The 16,492-nt window shown below is 47.3% G+C and overlaps 2 protein-coding genes across 4 annotated transcripts in view; both read right to left on the bottom strand.

Annotated features, from left to right (window-relative positions):
• The window catches only part of ENPP2 (ectonucleotide pyrophosphatase/phosphodiesterase 2), a 119,148-nt gene extending 113,852 nt beyond the window's left edge, over positions 1–5,296 (bottom strand). Inside the window, exon 1 of the mRNA XM_084848898.1 lies at positions 5,170–5,296. Within this exon, the coding sequence (XP_084705024.1) occupies positions 5,170–5,190 (21 nt within the window). The 5' untranslated portion in view covers positions 5,191–5,296. The remainder of the gene's footprint in view (positions 1–5,169) is intronic.
• TAF2 (TATA-box binding protein associated factor 2) overlaps positions 5,170–16,492 on the bottom strand; it is a 96,761-nt gene continuing 85,438 nt past the window's right edge. The window contains exon 26 of one of the 3 annotated variants that reach the window (XM_084848893.1): positions 5,170–5,363. In XM_084848893.1, coding sequence (XP_084705019.1) covers positions 5,194–5,363 — 170 coding nt within the window. In that variant the 3' untranslated portion in view covers positions 5,170–5,193. Of the gene's footprint in view, positions 5,369–16,200; positions 16,372–16,492 lie in introns of those variants that run through there. The other 2 variants (XM_084848896.1, XM_084848895.1) reach the window with 2 other exon arrangements.

Raw genomic sequence — 16,492 nt, 5'->3', positions numbered from 1 at the left:
CCACTCCAGTATTCTTGCCAAGAAAACCCCATGGAACGTATCGCAATGCTAAAAGATATGACGCCGGAAGATGAGCCCCTCAGGTCAGAAGGTGTCCAATATGCTACTGGGGAAGAGCAGAGGGTATTTCCAAGTAGCGCCAGAAAGAGTGAAGCGGCTGGGCCAAACCCGAAAGGACACTCAGCTGTGGATGTGTCTGGCGGTGAAAAGAAAATCCGATGCTGTAAAGAACAATATTGTTTAGGAACCTGGAATGTCAGATCAATGAATCAAGGTAAGCTGGAGGTGGTCAAACATGAGATGGCAAGATTGAACATCGACATCTTGGGAATCAGCGAACTAAAATGGACAGGCATGGGCGAATTTAATTCAGGTGACCATCATATCTACTATTGTGGGCAAGAATCCCTTAGAAGAAATGGAGTAGCATTCATAGTCAACAAAAGGGTGGGAAAAGCAGTACTGGGGTACAATCTTAAAAATGATAGAATGATCTCAGTACGAATCCAAGGCAAACCATTCAACATCACAGTAATTCAAGTCTATGCCCCAACCACTGAGGCCGAAGAAGCTGAGGTTGATCGGTTCTATGAAGACCTACAACACCTTCTAGAACTAACACCAAAAAAAGATGTCCTCTTCATCATAGGGGATTGGAATGCTAAAGTAGGAAGTCAAGAAATCACCGGGATAACAGGCAGGCATGGCCTTGGTGTACAAAATGAAGCAGGACAAAAGCTAATAGAGTTTTGCCAAGAGAACATGCTGATCATAGCAAACACTCTTTTCCAACAGCACAAGAGGCGACTCTACACATGGACGTCACCAGATGGTCAATATCGAAATCAGATTGATTATGTCCTTTGCAGCCAAAGATGGAGAAGCTCCATACAGTCAGTAAAAACAAGACCTGGAGCTGACTGTGGCTCAGATCATGAGCTGCTTCTTGCAAAATTTCGGCTTAAATTGAAGAACGTCAGGAAAACCACTAAACCGTTCAGGTATGACCTAAATCATATCCCTGATGAATATACAGTGGAGGTGAGGAATAGATTTCAGGGATTAGACCTGATAGACAGAGTGCCTGAGGAACTATGGACGGAGGTCCGTAACATTGTTCAGGAGGCAGCAACGAAATCCGTCCCAAAGAAAAAGAAATGCAAGAAAGCCAAGTGGCTGTCTGATGAGGCTTTACAAGTAGCTCACGAAAGAAGGGAAGCAAAAAGCAAGGGAGAAAGGGGAAGATATACCCAACTGAATGCAGAGTTCCAGAGAATAGCAAGGAGAGACAAGAAGTCCTTCTTAAATGAACAATGCAAAGAAATTGAGGAAAACAACAGAATGGGAAAGACTAGAGATCTCTTCAAGAAAATCGGAGATCTCAAGGGAACGTTTTGTGCAAAGACGGGCATGATAAAGGACAAAGAAGGCAGGGACCTAACAGAAGCAGATGAGATTAAGAAGAGGTGGCAAGAATACACAGAAGAACTATACAGGAAAGATCTGAATGTCCCTGATAGCCATGATAGTGCGGTCACTGAACTTGAGCCGGACATCCTAGAGAGTGAAGTCAAGTGGGCCTTAGGAAGCATTAGTAACAACAAAGCTAGCAGAGATGACAGTATTCCAGCCGAGCTATTTAAAATCCTAAAAGATGATGCTGTTAAAGTGCTGCATTCAATATGCCAACAAATCTGGAACACACAACAGTGGCCACAAGACTGGAAAAGGTCAGTTTACATTCCAATTCCAAAGAAGGGCAACGCCAAAGAGTGTTCAAACTACCGCACAATTGCGCTCATTTCACATGCCAGCAAGGTGATGCTCAAAATCCTACAAGCTAGGCTTCAGCAGTATGCGAACCGAGAACTACCGGAAGTACAAGCGGGGTTTAGAAGAGGCAGAGGAACTAGAGATCAAATTGCCAACATTCGCTGCATCATGGAGAAAGCAAGAGAATTCCAGAAAAACGTCTATTTCTGCTTCATTGACTACGCTAAAGCCTTTGATTGTGTGGATCACAACAAACTGTGGCAAATTCTGAAAGTGATGGGAGTACTAGACCACCTTACCTGTCTCCTGAGAAACCTGTACGAGGGTCAAGAAGCAACAGTAAGAACCAGACATGGAACAACCGATTGGTTCAAAATTGGGAAAGGAATACGACAAGGCTGCATATTGTCACCCTGCTTATTTAACTTATATGCAGAGTACATCATGAGAAATGCCGGGTTGGATGAATCACAGGTCGGAATTAAGATTGCTGGGAGAATTATCAACAACCTCCGATATGCAGACGATACCACCCTAATGGCAGAAAGCGAAGAGGATCTAAAGAGCCTCTTGTTGAGGGTGAAAGAGGAGAGTGCAAAAGCTGGTTTGAAACTCAACATCAAAAAAACAAAGATCATGGCATCTGGCCCTATCACTTCCTGGCATATAGAAGGGGAAGAAATGGAAGCAGTGACAGATTTTACTTTCTTGGGCTCCAAGATCACTGCAGACGGTGACTGTAGCCATGAAATTAAAAGACGCTTGCTCCTTGGGAGGAAAGCTATGGCCAACCTAGACAGCATAGTAAGAAGCAGAGACATCACCTTGCCGACAAAGGTCCGTCTAATCAAAGCTATGGTTTTCCCAGTAGTAATGTATGGCTGTGAGAGCTGGACTATAAGGAAGGCTGAGCGCCGAAGAATTGATGCTTTCGAACTGTGGTGCTGGAGAAGACTCTTACGAGTCCCCTGGACTGCAAGGAGGTCAAATCAGTCCATCCTAAAGGAAATCAACCCTGAGTGCTCATTGGAAGGACAGATAATGAAGCTGAAGCTCCAATATTTTGGCCACCTAATGCGAAGAGAAAACTCCCTGGAAAAGACCCTGATGCTGGGAAAGACTGAAGGCAAAAGGAGAAGGGGACGGCAGAGGATGAGATGGCTAGATAGCATCACGGATGCAATGAATATGAACTTGAGCACGCTCCGGGAGAGAGCGCAGGACAGGAAGGCCTGGCGTGCTATGGTCCATGGGGTCACGAAGAGTCGGACACGACTGAACGACTGAACAACAACAACAAAGTTCAAGATTCAAGCCATGCACAAGTGTGTTGTCATCTGATGTGAAAAGTGGCTGGGAAAACAATGAAAAAAGTAAAATGAGTAGTCCAGGCTCCTCTAGAACCTTAAACTCTGATCAAGCATGCCAATTTTTCCTCCCACTGCTAGACATTCCCCCCAAACTCCACCACCATTCTCTAGAGCTGTCTTCCCCAACCTGGTGCCCTCCAGATGTTTTGGACTTCAACTCTAATCAGCCCCAGCCAGCATGGCCAATGGTCCAGAATGCTGGAGTTATAGTCCAAAATATCTGGAGGGCATTAGGATGGGAAAGACTGTTCTAGAGAGTTTTTATCAATGTTTCTAAGATGAACGAAATCATTCTAAGACGAGTCATGTGAAGTTGTCAATGTTATAAGGGCAGTGATGCTATAAAATATATAATATAAAATTCTTAAGACAGCTGTACTTTGTGCATGGAGGGTGGGTCTCTTGTTCCTAAGTGTTCTTTTTTATTCCTCACTCCAAATAAAGTTTTGTTGGAGTTCATGATACTTCTTGAATATAACACTTTTCTGCATTAGGGCTGTTCAGTTCCCAGGATCTTCTACTACTGTGTAGGCTTCTAAATGTCATGGAATGTGATGCTAAGCAACAAAGCGCACACACAAGGAAAGTGCACAGGTGTGTTGTAGCAGTGCACACTATGTGCGCGAACTACAACCACAAACTGCTGGGCAGCTTTGCCCTCTGCTGGAAAAATTCCTGCGGATGCCCATGCCATGAGTAGGGAATGATGAGCACACGACAAATGCCTCCTGTAGAAAAGCCCAACATCTCTCACTCCCAAGACCACATCAACTATCATCTCATCTATACGCATTTACCTGAAATAACTTTTTGGAGTAATGATTACTAAACACCTTCTCTCTCTAGAGGATCCCAGATTTTAGGGTGTTGTGGTGCTTTGTTGTTTGGGGGAGGAAAGAAGGTTGTTGGTTTTTGCAACAACAACAAGGCTAGTACAAAAAGCCAGCTATTAAAAGTTCTTGTTAGGAAACACATGCTATGAGCGGCAAGGTCTCTTATCACCACAGTGCTCTAATCAATATTTCCCATTTGTATGCAGCTGTAAAGAGGCTTAACGGTTGTTTGAAGCTTTATCACACTGGGAAGGAAATCCCAGCATTTCTCTAAGAAAATAAGCTTAACTGCAAGGGATCACAGGCTCAGCACCTTGGCAGGTATAGACCAAACTCAAACCATTTACTCTAGAGCAATGCCTTTGATCTCTATGGGATTGCTCCAAAGAAAATTGTTTGAGGCCAACAGCCTTACCACAACCGTAAAGTCATAATGAACTCAGAAAGAGTTTATCTCCGATATTACAGAAGCATGAAAGACAAAAACAAGATGCGTTTACAGCATAGTTTTAAGCATCCTAAATATTTAACTGGGATTTACTACCTAACAAAACGTATTTTGGACTAAAACAGACATTGCTTTCCATCTGTGTCTAGCAGCTATGTCTTCTTTTCATTTTTACTCTAGGGTTGGTGCAGGGCCCCAAATTCAGACTGGGAGGGTAGGTGGCCTTTTATGACCTGGATCAGGCCACCTGCACCTACTCTATAGTTAAAATGGGGGGGCAGGGGAGACTTAGCTGCAGCTAGCCACAGATTTAAAGAAATGTCTGTTTGGGGCCCGTAGAGTTGCAGACTTAGCAGCACTCAGATGGAACACCATTCAACTCAGCTACTTTGAATCTATATTACAACTAGACAGGGTTTGCCTTAAATTCTCAAAGTATTCATGATGCAACAAGCAATTCCTTCCTTTATAAATACTTTCTTCGATATAGCTTAAAGCCAAATCTCTCGAGACCATTTGTGGAAGTTTTACTTGCAGCCCAATCCTCTATATGAGCTTTCCTCAGAATCAAATCCCAGAAAATTCAATTGGGCTTACTTTCAAGTAAGTGCAAAACAATGTGTAGTCTCAAAGTAATAGAACAGGCACAGTAGTTTTTTCTAGTACTGCATATTTATATAACAATCTTTTAAGAACAACAACAAACAATAGTGTGATGAATGAAAGACTATATCTATTTTCTTACCATTTTACTTTTGTTATCCATTGGTTAATGGATAGCACCTTTATCACTCTTTTCACTTTCTGCTGTCCTGCAAAAGCTTTTCCTCTGGGTACAAGTGGTGTGAGATACAGCCGTCCTCCTATGCCTCGAGTTGTTTGGCCACTGTATCATTTGTTTTTGAGATTGGTCCAATGCAGATGAAGTCAGGGTGCCAGCTGTCCTTGGAAGACAATGGTTCAATTGGAAGATGCCTTGCAAACACAGAAGCTGCTTCCAGGATTGATTCTCCCTCTCCCTCTTTTTTTCTGCCCCTGGCCCACACCACACATTTCCCTGAAATGACTCCTTTGCTTTTCCCCAAAGACCTACTTTTAAAGGCATAAGCCTGATAGGCAAGTTTAATTAGTTTAACCACCACCACACTCATAGGAGGCTCTCCTATCCAGAGGTAACTAACAATGCACAGCCAGCAAGATTCCAATGGAATAGTTTCACAGGATGACCTTTGGAAGAATTACTCTAAGCAGTTTTTTAAACATCCCTGAACTTATCAACAGCCCAGACTGAAAAATGCAAGGGCTGTGATATAGCAATTCTTCCAAATAAAGTACCAAAAGCGTAGTTTGAGCCGCCTAGGTATAGTTAATAGCACGATCCTACACTTATTTACTCGGAAGACAGTCCCATTCTGTTCAATGGTTCAATTTACTACCAGGTAGGGATTAAGGCTGCAATCCGAAGCTTGCATATCAGGAAATCAATGCCATTGAACTAATATGGGATTTACTTCTGAGAAAACATGCAGAGGGTCGACCTTCACAGTTGCCATCCTATGTATACTTACCTGGAAGTAAGCCTCGTTGAACACTGAGAGTTTTACTTTCAGAGAAATGTACACATTCCAGCTGGCATTTGACATGCCAGCTTGAGGATCTTTTTCTGACACTACACTTTTTTTTTAGATTGCTTTTATTTGCTGCACCTGATCACTGTTTTCACTACTATTTTTATTATTGTTTGGTTGTTTTGTTCATGCTTGCTAGACTTGATTGCTTTAAACAGGGATGGGCAACTTGTGGCCCTCCAAATATTTTGGCCTACAACTCTCATTGGCCCCCTAGCCAGCATGGCCAAAGTTGAGGGATCATAGAAGCTATAGGCCAAAATATCTGGAGGCCACAAGTTGCCCACTCAAATTGGTTGTAAGCCACCATGAACACAGTGGAAGGACAGAATAAAAATCAGTAAAGTAGGATCAGGCTTCAGTTACGCAATGCCATTGAACATGGACTTATTTCTGGGTACTCATGCAAGGGCCTAGGCTGTTAAAGAACAAATATGCCAGTAGATATACTGATTCCAACTGTGGCACAAGCACAGGCTGATCAGAATATGTAAATGAGCACACTCCATAATGTTCTTTGTCTTAAAGAGATAAAGAGTGGAGGTACCCAAAAAAATTTGGAACTCTATACAAAAGGCCCCCTTCCCTTGAGCTGCCTTCTCTTTCTGGAACGCTGCCCCATTCCTTGGGCCTAACCACCTAACCCAGCTAGGTGAGGTGCCCTTAAAGCAGGGGTGTCAACCGCAGGCCCAGGAGCAAAATCTGCCCCACCTGGGGTCCCAATCTGGCTCTTCCAGGTTCCCCAGATGGCCATACAGCCTTCCCCACATCACCAGGTGGTAGCTGCTTTTCCCCCACCAAGTGCCGATTGTTTGATGGTTTAGGGCGCAATCCTACGCCAATGCTCATAAACCTCCAAACGTGGAGGCTTACAGGCATCCAAAGCAGATTAGGAGGAGGGGTGGAGGCGATCTTCACCTCTGCCCTCCTCCTGCTCTGCATTTTGCCTGGATTAGCTTTTTTGCCTGTCTGGCTGGGGCACGTCAGAGTAGGAGGGAAGGAGGCTGGGGAAGGCCTCAGAATACATCATAAGCTGGCCTCCCCAGTCTCCTCCCCTCCAACCTCGGATCCAGGAATCCAAAAACTCCTATGGCCCCCCAGATGCTGTCTAGGGGCCATAGGATTGCTCCCTCCCTGACCTTTGCACGTTTTCCCCTATTCTAAGTTGCTGAAAGATCTCTCCTAAGGCTTAATTACTGGCAGGACTTCACCATCTACCTGCAAGCGACAGGAATGGATGGAAAAGAAGATGAGTGATCTGACCCTAGAGAAGGCAATCAAGATTGTACAAGCTGCTGCTGTAACAGAGTTGAAAATGCAGGTTTTGGGAGAATAAAATGGCAAATGTTTCAATTGATGTGATGTGTGCAGGCAGAAGCTCCAAGGGGAGGTTTTCACAGAAAGAATTCTCCCCGGAGAGACAGATTGCAAAAGAACAGGGAGATCCCACTTCTACTTGGATGCACAACATCATGCACGCATTTCCGAATCCAAACTGTGCCTAGCGAAGCGCTTGCAGTGCGGAGGCAGTCACAGATACAACCAGTGTCCTACAACGGGGAAGTACTGCAGCGCATCATAGGCCGGAGCGAGGGGGCATGTGTCCATCTGACGGAGGCAGTGGGGGAGTGTTGGGGGCCAGAATATACAGAGGCTGGGCGGCAGGTGCTGGTGGACTGCTGGGGCAGGCCATGCCGGGCAAGGGGAACAAGGGAGAGATGTGTAATATCTATCCCCTGTTCCAGGACTGTCCAGAGCCAAAGGATGGCTGGGGGAGGTGTGAGTCCACCTTCTGGCCTTTGTTTGCTGCTCTGCAATGCCAGGTCTGTTACCTAGAAAACCTCTGTCATCCATGATATGATCCTGGATGAGGGTGCAGACCTGGCATGTAGTACGGAGACCTGACTGGCTGAGGCCACTGCTCCAACTCTTGCGGCCATGTGCCCAGCTGGATTTTGGTATGCACAGCAGCTGAGGGCTGGGGATCAGGGAGGGGGAGTGGCTGTTATCTACCGGGACTTGGGAGTCCTTGGTCTTCACCAGACCCCCTCTCCAGGAGACCAAGGTTGCTGAGTGCATGTACTGGAGGTTGGGAGCAAAGGGCAGTCTGGGGATTCTGCTCGTGTACCGCCCACCCCGCTGCACAACTGACTCCCTGGCTGAGGTGCTTGAGGTGGTCTCTGATGTGCGTGTGCAGTCCCCTAACTTATTGGTGTTGGGGGACTTCAATATACATTCAGAGGCTGTCCTCACGGGGCGCCTCGGGACTTCATGGAGACCATGGCTTCCTGGGAGCTGTACCCTATTCCAACTGGGCCCACCCATGTAGCCAGTCATGCGCTAGACCTTGTGTTTGTTTCTGGAGAAGCGGGGAGTGATCTGGAAGTCGGGGATATATCCACCACCCGCTTTTCATGGTCAGATCACTATCTGGTGACGTTGGACTTCTCATTTCCACAACCGCAGGGGTGGAGGACCCATTAAAATGGTCTGCCCCAGGAGTCTTATGGATCTGAATGGATTCCTGAACGTGCTTGGGGATTCTCTGGAGCATGCAAATGGCCACTCGGTCGAGACCCTGGTGGATGGCTGGAATGCCGCAATCACTGGGGCATTAGATTGGGTGGCTCCGAAACACACTCTTCCCCTGAACGGGGTTCGAACTGCACCATGGTTCAATCCACAGTTACGAGCTCCGAAACAGGAGATGAGATGTAGGGATGGACGGAACACTTATCTTCCCTTCCATTCTGTTTCCGCTGGGGGGGGAGGCGCTCTGTCCCTCCCCCCGGAATCCTCGACGGGGTGGGGAGGCGATCTGGTCCTCCCGCCCGGAATCCTGCCTGGCCAGCTCTGCTCTGCGGCCAAGCTGTGGAGCCGCCAGCTGGCTCCAGCCACCTGCAGCTGGACATCTGGCCGCTGGGCAGCCCTGCAGGGACGTAAATGGTGGCTGTTGTAGCCGCCGTCATTTCCATCCCTGTAGTTAGCTGTGATAGGCTATGTAAATATTTACGTAGCCTATCATGGCAGGGGGGAAAAAAACCAGCAAATGGCATCCCTGCATTAGCCGTGATAGGCTACGAAAGTATTTACATAGCCTATCACGGCTATGAAGAGAAAGCGAATGGCGGCCGCAGGACAGCTGCCATTTGCAAAGCAGCGCGGACAGGAGCAGGTAAGTGCTCCGTTTTGTGCGCCTTTTGTGGGTTGGGGGGGCGGGGGCTTCGTCCTGCGACGGATTTCGGGGGGCCAAATGCACTGGCATTTGGCCTCACCGAGATCCATCGCGGAATTCTCTGACATCCCTAATGAGATGACTACAGCGCTGGTGGCAGAAGTCTCGCTCCGAAGACGATCAGGCACAAGATAGAGATAGAGCTGTATCTTCAGCCTATCACATGGTGGTGAAGGCAGCAAAAAAGGAATATTATGCTGCCTCTATCGCATCCACAGAGTGCTGTCCCAGGAGGCTGTTCCAAGTGGTCTGGAGCCTGGTCAGTCCAGTTGCTCCGGAACCACTGGAGCATTCTAAGGCCTCGGCAAGGCACTTTGTGGATCAAATTGATTGGATCAGGAGTGTTATTCCGTGCGCTGTGGATACAGTTAGTGAGCGAGAGGTGGCCTGTGGCAAACCAGTTTTGTGGGGTCAGCTTCTTCCTTCTGAAGAAGTGGACAAGGTGCTTTCATCTGTAAAGCCGACAACCTGCTTACTTGTTCCCTGCCCATTATGAACTGCAGAGAGAGGCTGGGTGAGAGGATCAGGGTGGTGTTGAATGCCTCCTTTGAGGAGGGAGTGATGCCATCAGCCCTCAAGGAAGCAGTGATAAGACCGCTCTTAAAGAAGCCCTTCTTGGATCCCCAAGGTGATTGAGTGGGTGGTGGCAATGCAGTTGAAGGCACACTTGGAAGAGGCCAGTTATCTAGATCCATTTCAATCGGGCTTCAGGCCTGGGCATGGGACAGAAATGGCCTTGCTCACCTTGGTGGATGATATGAGGAGGTGTTTGGATAGGGGTGAATGCTCCTTCCTTGTTCTCCTTGACCTCTCAGCGGCTTTTGATACCGTTGACCATGGTATCCTCCTGGACCGCCTGGAGTGGTTGGGCATTGGAGACACCGTATTATGGTGGTTCCAGTCCTTCCCCTCTGGCAAGTACCAGAGGGTAGCACTGGGAGAGGAGGTTCCGGATCCATGGCCACTCACTTGTGGGGTGCCATAGGATTCCATCCTCTCCCCAATGCTATTTAACATCTATGTGAAGCTGCTGGGGGCTATCATCAGGGGGTTTGGGGTGTGGTGTCATCAATATGCGGATGACACGCAGCTCTACTTCTCGTTCAAATCTTCACCAAGGTTGGCTGTAGAATCCCTGTCCAAATGTCTGGAGACGGTGAGTAGCTGGATGGGGAGGAATAAGCTGAAGCTGAACCCTGACAAGGCCAAGGTACTTTTGTTGGGAGACAAGCGGAGGCTGGGGGATGTTGACCTGGTGTTGAATGGGGTACGGCTACCCTTGAAAGACCAGGTCCGCAGCCTGGGGGTCATTTTGGACTCCCAGCTGTCCATGGAGGCTTAGGTGTCAGCTGTGAGCCGGACAGCGCTGTACCAACTCCATCTGATACGGCGGCTGCGCCCCTACCTTCCTGACCATCTGCTCCCATTGGTAGTACATGCCTTGGTCTCTTCTCATCTAGACTATTGTAATGTGCTCTACATAGGGATGTACGAATCCCTTACCTGGCTCTGTGCAGGGGCATCCGCGGTGGAGGGGAGGCAGTCTATCCCTCCCCCTGGAATCCTCCCTGGCCGGCTGCACTCCGCAGCAGCTCCACAGGGTCACCATCCAGGGCCATCCACAGCCGGAATTCTGGCCACGGCCGGGCTGCTGTGGCCGCAAATGGCGGCCGTCATAGCGGCTGCCATTTGCGTCCTGCCAGGCTGCCGTGATAGGCTACGTTTGCGCTACGCCGTTTGCACCCCTGCTCTTTGCCGTGATAGGCAACATAAATACTTATAAATACTAGGCGGCTCAAATACTTATAGATACTTATGTAGCCTATCATGGCAGCCTGGCAGGACGCAAATGGCGGCCGCTACGATGGCCGCCATTTGCGGCCGCAGCAGCCGGCCAAGAAACCAGCCGCCACTGGAGCCGCCTCCACCTCCGCCCCAGGTGAGCTTCGTCCCGGGGGGATTCCGCGGGATGGCAGGGGGGAGGCTATTCTGCCATGGGTTTGGGGGGGCCGAATGCCAGTGCATTCGGCCTCACTGAAATCCGTGGCGGAATTCTCCGCCATCCCTAGCTCTACGTGGGATTACCCTTGAAGACGGTTCGGAAGCTGCAGCTGGTACAGAAGAATGCGGTGGCTCGCCTGATTAAAGGCAGTCGCTGGCGTGATCACTTTACTCCGGTGCTGAAAGTGTTGCACTGGTTACCAGTGGTTCTCCGTGCCAAATTCAAGGTGTTGGTTTTAACCTTTAAAACCCTATATGGTTCCGGCCCAGCCTATCTCAAGGAGTGCCTCCAGCAACACCAGATGGGCCACTCAACATCAGCCTCACTCAACATCAGCCTTCTCTCTGTCTCATCAGCCAGGACAGCTAGGTTGGTGAGGACAAGGGAGAGGTCCTTCTCTGTGGTGGCCCCTACTCTGTGGAACTCCCTCCCTAGGGCACTCCACCATGCCCTCTCTTTAATGAGCTTCCGCCACGCATTAAAAATGTAGTTGTTCAGGCAGGCATTTGGGGTGGGTTAGGGTATTTTTAGAAATACAATGTTTTAATGTGGAATTTTATTGTTTTAAATTGTTGTATTATTGTACTTCGCCCAGAGTGGCCAGGTGACCAGCCAGATGGGCGATTAAGAACTATAATAAATAAATAATAAATAAATGCAGACAATACAGCCACTTTGCAAAAGCATGTTACCAGCTGAGAAGACAAGTTCAGAAGAAGGTACAACAAGTGCAAGCAGACACTTCCTCACAGGGCAGCACAGAGAAGGAATTCTATGTCAGAACCTTACTAAGAATTAACTAGGGCCTAGAGAATGGACCAGCTGGTGCAATACAAGTTGGGAGCTCGGGTGAAGGTATGTTCTGTGTCTTAAATGAGGAGTTGGGCAGAGGAGATGACCTATTGTATTTCATTAAGGACCATTACACAAGAGGGCTTCTTTCCTTGAGATACTTTCCATACTCCATATGGGGCATATAGTACCTTTGACTTGTAAGTTGCAACCCAAAGAATGATTAAAAATGTGGAATTATTTTAAAATATGGGCATGTTATTAAATAAGGATTCCATTATGAAAAATGTGGAACAACTCTGTGGTTGCCAAATAATCGAAACAAAACAAAAAACCCACCATGGTCCGTCCTTGTGCCTCTAATTGTAGTTTGATGTACAAAAATCAGCAGATCAGCAAGTGAAGCTTTTCAGTGTGGAAATAGAATGCATTCACGCCCACTAATTCCTGTAGACCAGGGATGGTCAATTTTTTGGCCTACAACTCCCATCATCCCTCATCATTGACTATGTTGACTAAAGCTGACGGGAGTTACAGGCCAAAACATCTAGAGGGCTACAAGTTGCCCATCCTTGCTAGATCACCATTAAATCGAAGCTAACGAAGCTGGCTCAAAGACTGGCAACCTTACCTTTATTATACAGGAGGCCTGAACTCTATGTGAGCATTTAAGGAGCCCTTAAAATGCAGGCACCTTGTATTCTATGCAATATCCCTCAGCTGTGGTTAAAGTGGGGGTGAACCTATCCGCTCAGCTCGCGGTCAACCCCTAGACTCTCTTCTCCAGGCAACACACAGAAAGTATCAGGTACTTTCGCAACATGGTTCTTTATCATTACGTGAGGGAAGAACTAACTTCTGAGGAGCTTGCCCACACCACTGACTCAGCTCCAAGGCCTGTACTAAAAAAGGCCCACCCAGGCCTCCAGGAAAAAAAAAGAAACTAATCCTGGCAGGCCTTCTTGAAAGATATAAACTCCGATGCTTAGATCACATTGTATGGGTTACCCTGCCCATGGGGGTGGGGTGGCATAGCAGGATACAGGCAAACCGAGTGCGATTGCTCTAAAACTGATCCACTGCTGCCCCAAGGCAAGCAAAATTATTTACTCATTGTTTTCATTTTTATCCTGCCCTTCATTACAAAATTAAAAAATTGCAGGGCTGGTAACAACAATATGAAAACAGCCAACAGTAAAATAAAATAAAATAAAAAACATGTCATATAAAACCAATTAGTCAGCAGTAGAGCTAGCCACTCACAAATGCCCAAGTGAATAAATGGATCTTCGCTTGGTGCCAAAATTATAGTGAAGTTGGTGCCAGGCATACCTCTTGGGGGAGGGCATTCCACAATTGTGGTGCCACCATTGAGAAGGTCCTATCTCATGTCACCACCACTCAACGTACTTCCCGCAGTGCTGGGACAATGAGATGGCCTCCCCCACAGATGTACATTGCTGAGGATCAATGCCTCAAGTCCCAGCCTCTCTGAGGTTCTATGTGGGAATGCTGCAAGCCACAGGAGAAAGGTCTGCTACTCAAGTCAATGCTCAGAACAGCCACGCAGGTTCTGCGACCTACTTCTCATCCTGTACTTCCCACCACTGCACAAAGCTGCCTTACAGTTAGTCAGGCTATTAGTCCATCTAGCCCAGTCTTGTCTATTCCAGTCGTGGGCGGAAAGTAGATCTCCAGATGTTTGGGACTTGAACTCCCAGCATTTCTGACTACTGGCCATGCTGGCAGAGCTTCTGGGAGGTGACGTCCCAAACATATGAAGATCTACCTTCTGCAGCAGCTTCCTAGCTACTCTCTTTCCCAGAACCTGCTATCTGGGATGCTTAACAGGGTCGGCCCTACCATTAGGCAGAGTGAGGCAGCAGCCTCAGGCAGTGGATGCTGGGGGCAGGGAGTAGCAGTGAGATGATAGCATTCAGTTGAGAGCAGAAGTTATTTCTGTATGGACATGCCCACTCCACCTTGGGCCTACTCAGCCCACCTTCTCCACACAAACATAGTCCCGTGAATAACCCTTGGCTCTCTAATTCCTTCATTTCCCCCTCAATTATTGCTGCAACAACTTAAAACGTCTCCTTTGTACTGGATTTACTATGCTTGATTTAAAACAAAACAAAACATGGAGTTTGTGACTTAGCTGTTTTGTTTTGGCGGAGTTGTCCATGGTAAAGTTTGAGTTGACTGTCTTGTTTACTAGATCCTCCTGTTACAGTCCTGAAGTAAGGAAGGGCACTATCTCCTTCAGGAAACTTGTACAGACTGTCCGAGTCCTGGATTTTTGTGGTATTGTGTCTGCGATTGATTGTAAATTGCTGGGTGGGGCAGAGCGGGAGAATGGATAGGTGACGCTGAACCAAAGGCTTTGAATTGTAATTGGAGATAAGGGATAATGTTTTGACTGAGAGTCTGCGTCCCCCCACCCCTTCTGAATCAAGGGGAATAATATGGATTAGCTGAGGACAGCGGGAAAAGATTAGATAAAGGGAGATTGGCTGTGGCGCCGTGGAGCCTTTCATTTGCTAGTACTATTCCACTCTCTCTGAGCTACCCTGGCCTGATGTGTCTTGACCTGGAACATCCTGGGTGATATTTAGCATAATAAAAAGATACACCGAGCTCCAGGGTGCCTCAGCAGAGCCTTTGGTTTAGGATTTTTCTTCAGGGTTGGTGTAATGCAGCCCTCCTCAGCCTGGTGCCCTCCAGATGCGTGGGACTACAATGCTCAGCATACCTCAGCCGATGGCTGGGGGATGCTGGGAGTTGTAGTCCCACACATCTGAAGGGCACCAAGTTCAGGAAGGTGGCTGACATGTTTGCGGCAGATCCAGGCCAGGATTTCAGAATGCCCAGGGTTAATTGCAGACTAGACCACCCTGGGACTTATATGAGACAGGCAGTCGGACTAGAGGAGTTCTGGAAGGAAAAATAGGGCTCTTTTGGAGGCTATGTGCAAGGGAATAGGGATCCCCAGTGCTTCTTAGCTGGCGGGCACATTTGGAATTTTAAAGGTGTCATGGGTGCAATCTCAGAAAGAGTGCCATGGGTGGTTCCCATTCACGAAATGGTTGCTGTAATAGGAACAGCCTGTCACAAAACACCACATTTCACAGAAGGGCAAACTGGTGAGGCTGAAAGATAAGTAACTCACCCAAGAACTTGAATTCCAGGCAGAAGTGGGAGTCTGAGCTCCAAAACACAAACTCCCTACTTTGAAACCACAGTTCTCTCTCTCTCTCTCTCTCTCTCTCTCTCTCTCTCTCTTTCAGGATCTCTGTCCCAAAAAGGATGGAAACCCCAGATCAACAATGGCTCTCCAGCAAATCCTGCAGAAATATTTCCCAGCTTGTGCTACCTGATATGTGGAGATGCTGGGGACAGAACTTTGGATCTTCTGCACGCAATGCATGTGCTCTACCACTGAGCTATGGCCCTTTCTGGCAGCTGCCTGAGAGCTATACCTGCTGTGCCTATGGCTGTCCGTACACACATATATACCTGCCCAAACCCTAAGATCAGTTTCAGCGGTCCTTCTCTGAGAGCCCCACCAAAAGAAGTGAGGAGGGCGCCCACTAAGAAGAGGGCCTTTTCTGCTGTGGCACAGTGCTCTCCAGAGCAGCTCACCTGGTGTCTGCATTGTGTTCTTTTCAGTGCCAGGTGAAGACCTTTACATTTTCCCAGGCATTTTAGTTTTTCAGTTTCTGATTTAAATCTGGTATTGTATTTTAAATATTCGTACTGTTAGCTTCTATTTGGTTATTTTTAGTTTTTATACTGTCATTTTAAACTTTTATATTGTATATTATCATCTAAAATGTAATGGTTTTAATTGTTGTGAACCTCCCAGAGAGCTTCGGCTACTGGGCGGTATAGAAATATAATACATATATACACACACACACACACACACACACACACGTATGTTCACACTTACTTTTCTCTGTGCAGTTGAATATATGAATACAAGATCACACGTGTGTACGGGGAAGCTACTCACATATATAGGAATGGGCTCCAATCTTTCCAATACTTGTGCATAGTTATAAGTCCTATATCGGGGTGGGAGACCTTTTTTAGATCAAGGGCTGCATTCAGTGCTGTGTGGCTTCGTGGAGGCTGCATGCTGACAGGGCCAGACCCAAAAGCTTGCCCAGATTAGCTGGCCAGGTGTTCTACTTTACAGAGGATAGTCCTCTATTTGAAGAGCTGTGAGAGGACAATCTTCTATTTGAAGGGCTGTCCAGTCCAAGTCCAGTTTAAAAATAAAGAACCCTAAGAAAGGAGAGCAGAGGCATTGAAACTGCCCATCAACAGTTAATATCTGGACAGGAGACTGAGCAGGCACATGGGTCATCTGGTCAGTCTTCCCCACTTCTGATTAATTAAAGTATTT

The sequence above is a fragment of the Heloderma suspectum genome, chromosome 4 (genome assembly GCF_057233095.1).
Source record: "Heloderma suspectum isolate Gila_16-S chromosome 4, 16-S_ref, whole genome shotgun sequence".
Lineage (NCBI taxonomy): Eukaryota > Metazoa > Chordata > Lepidosauria > Squamata > Helodermatidae > Heloderma > Heloderma suspectum.
Note: the sequence above shows the minus strand (reverse complement) of the source record. Positions and strands in the feature narration are given on the sequence as shown.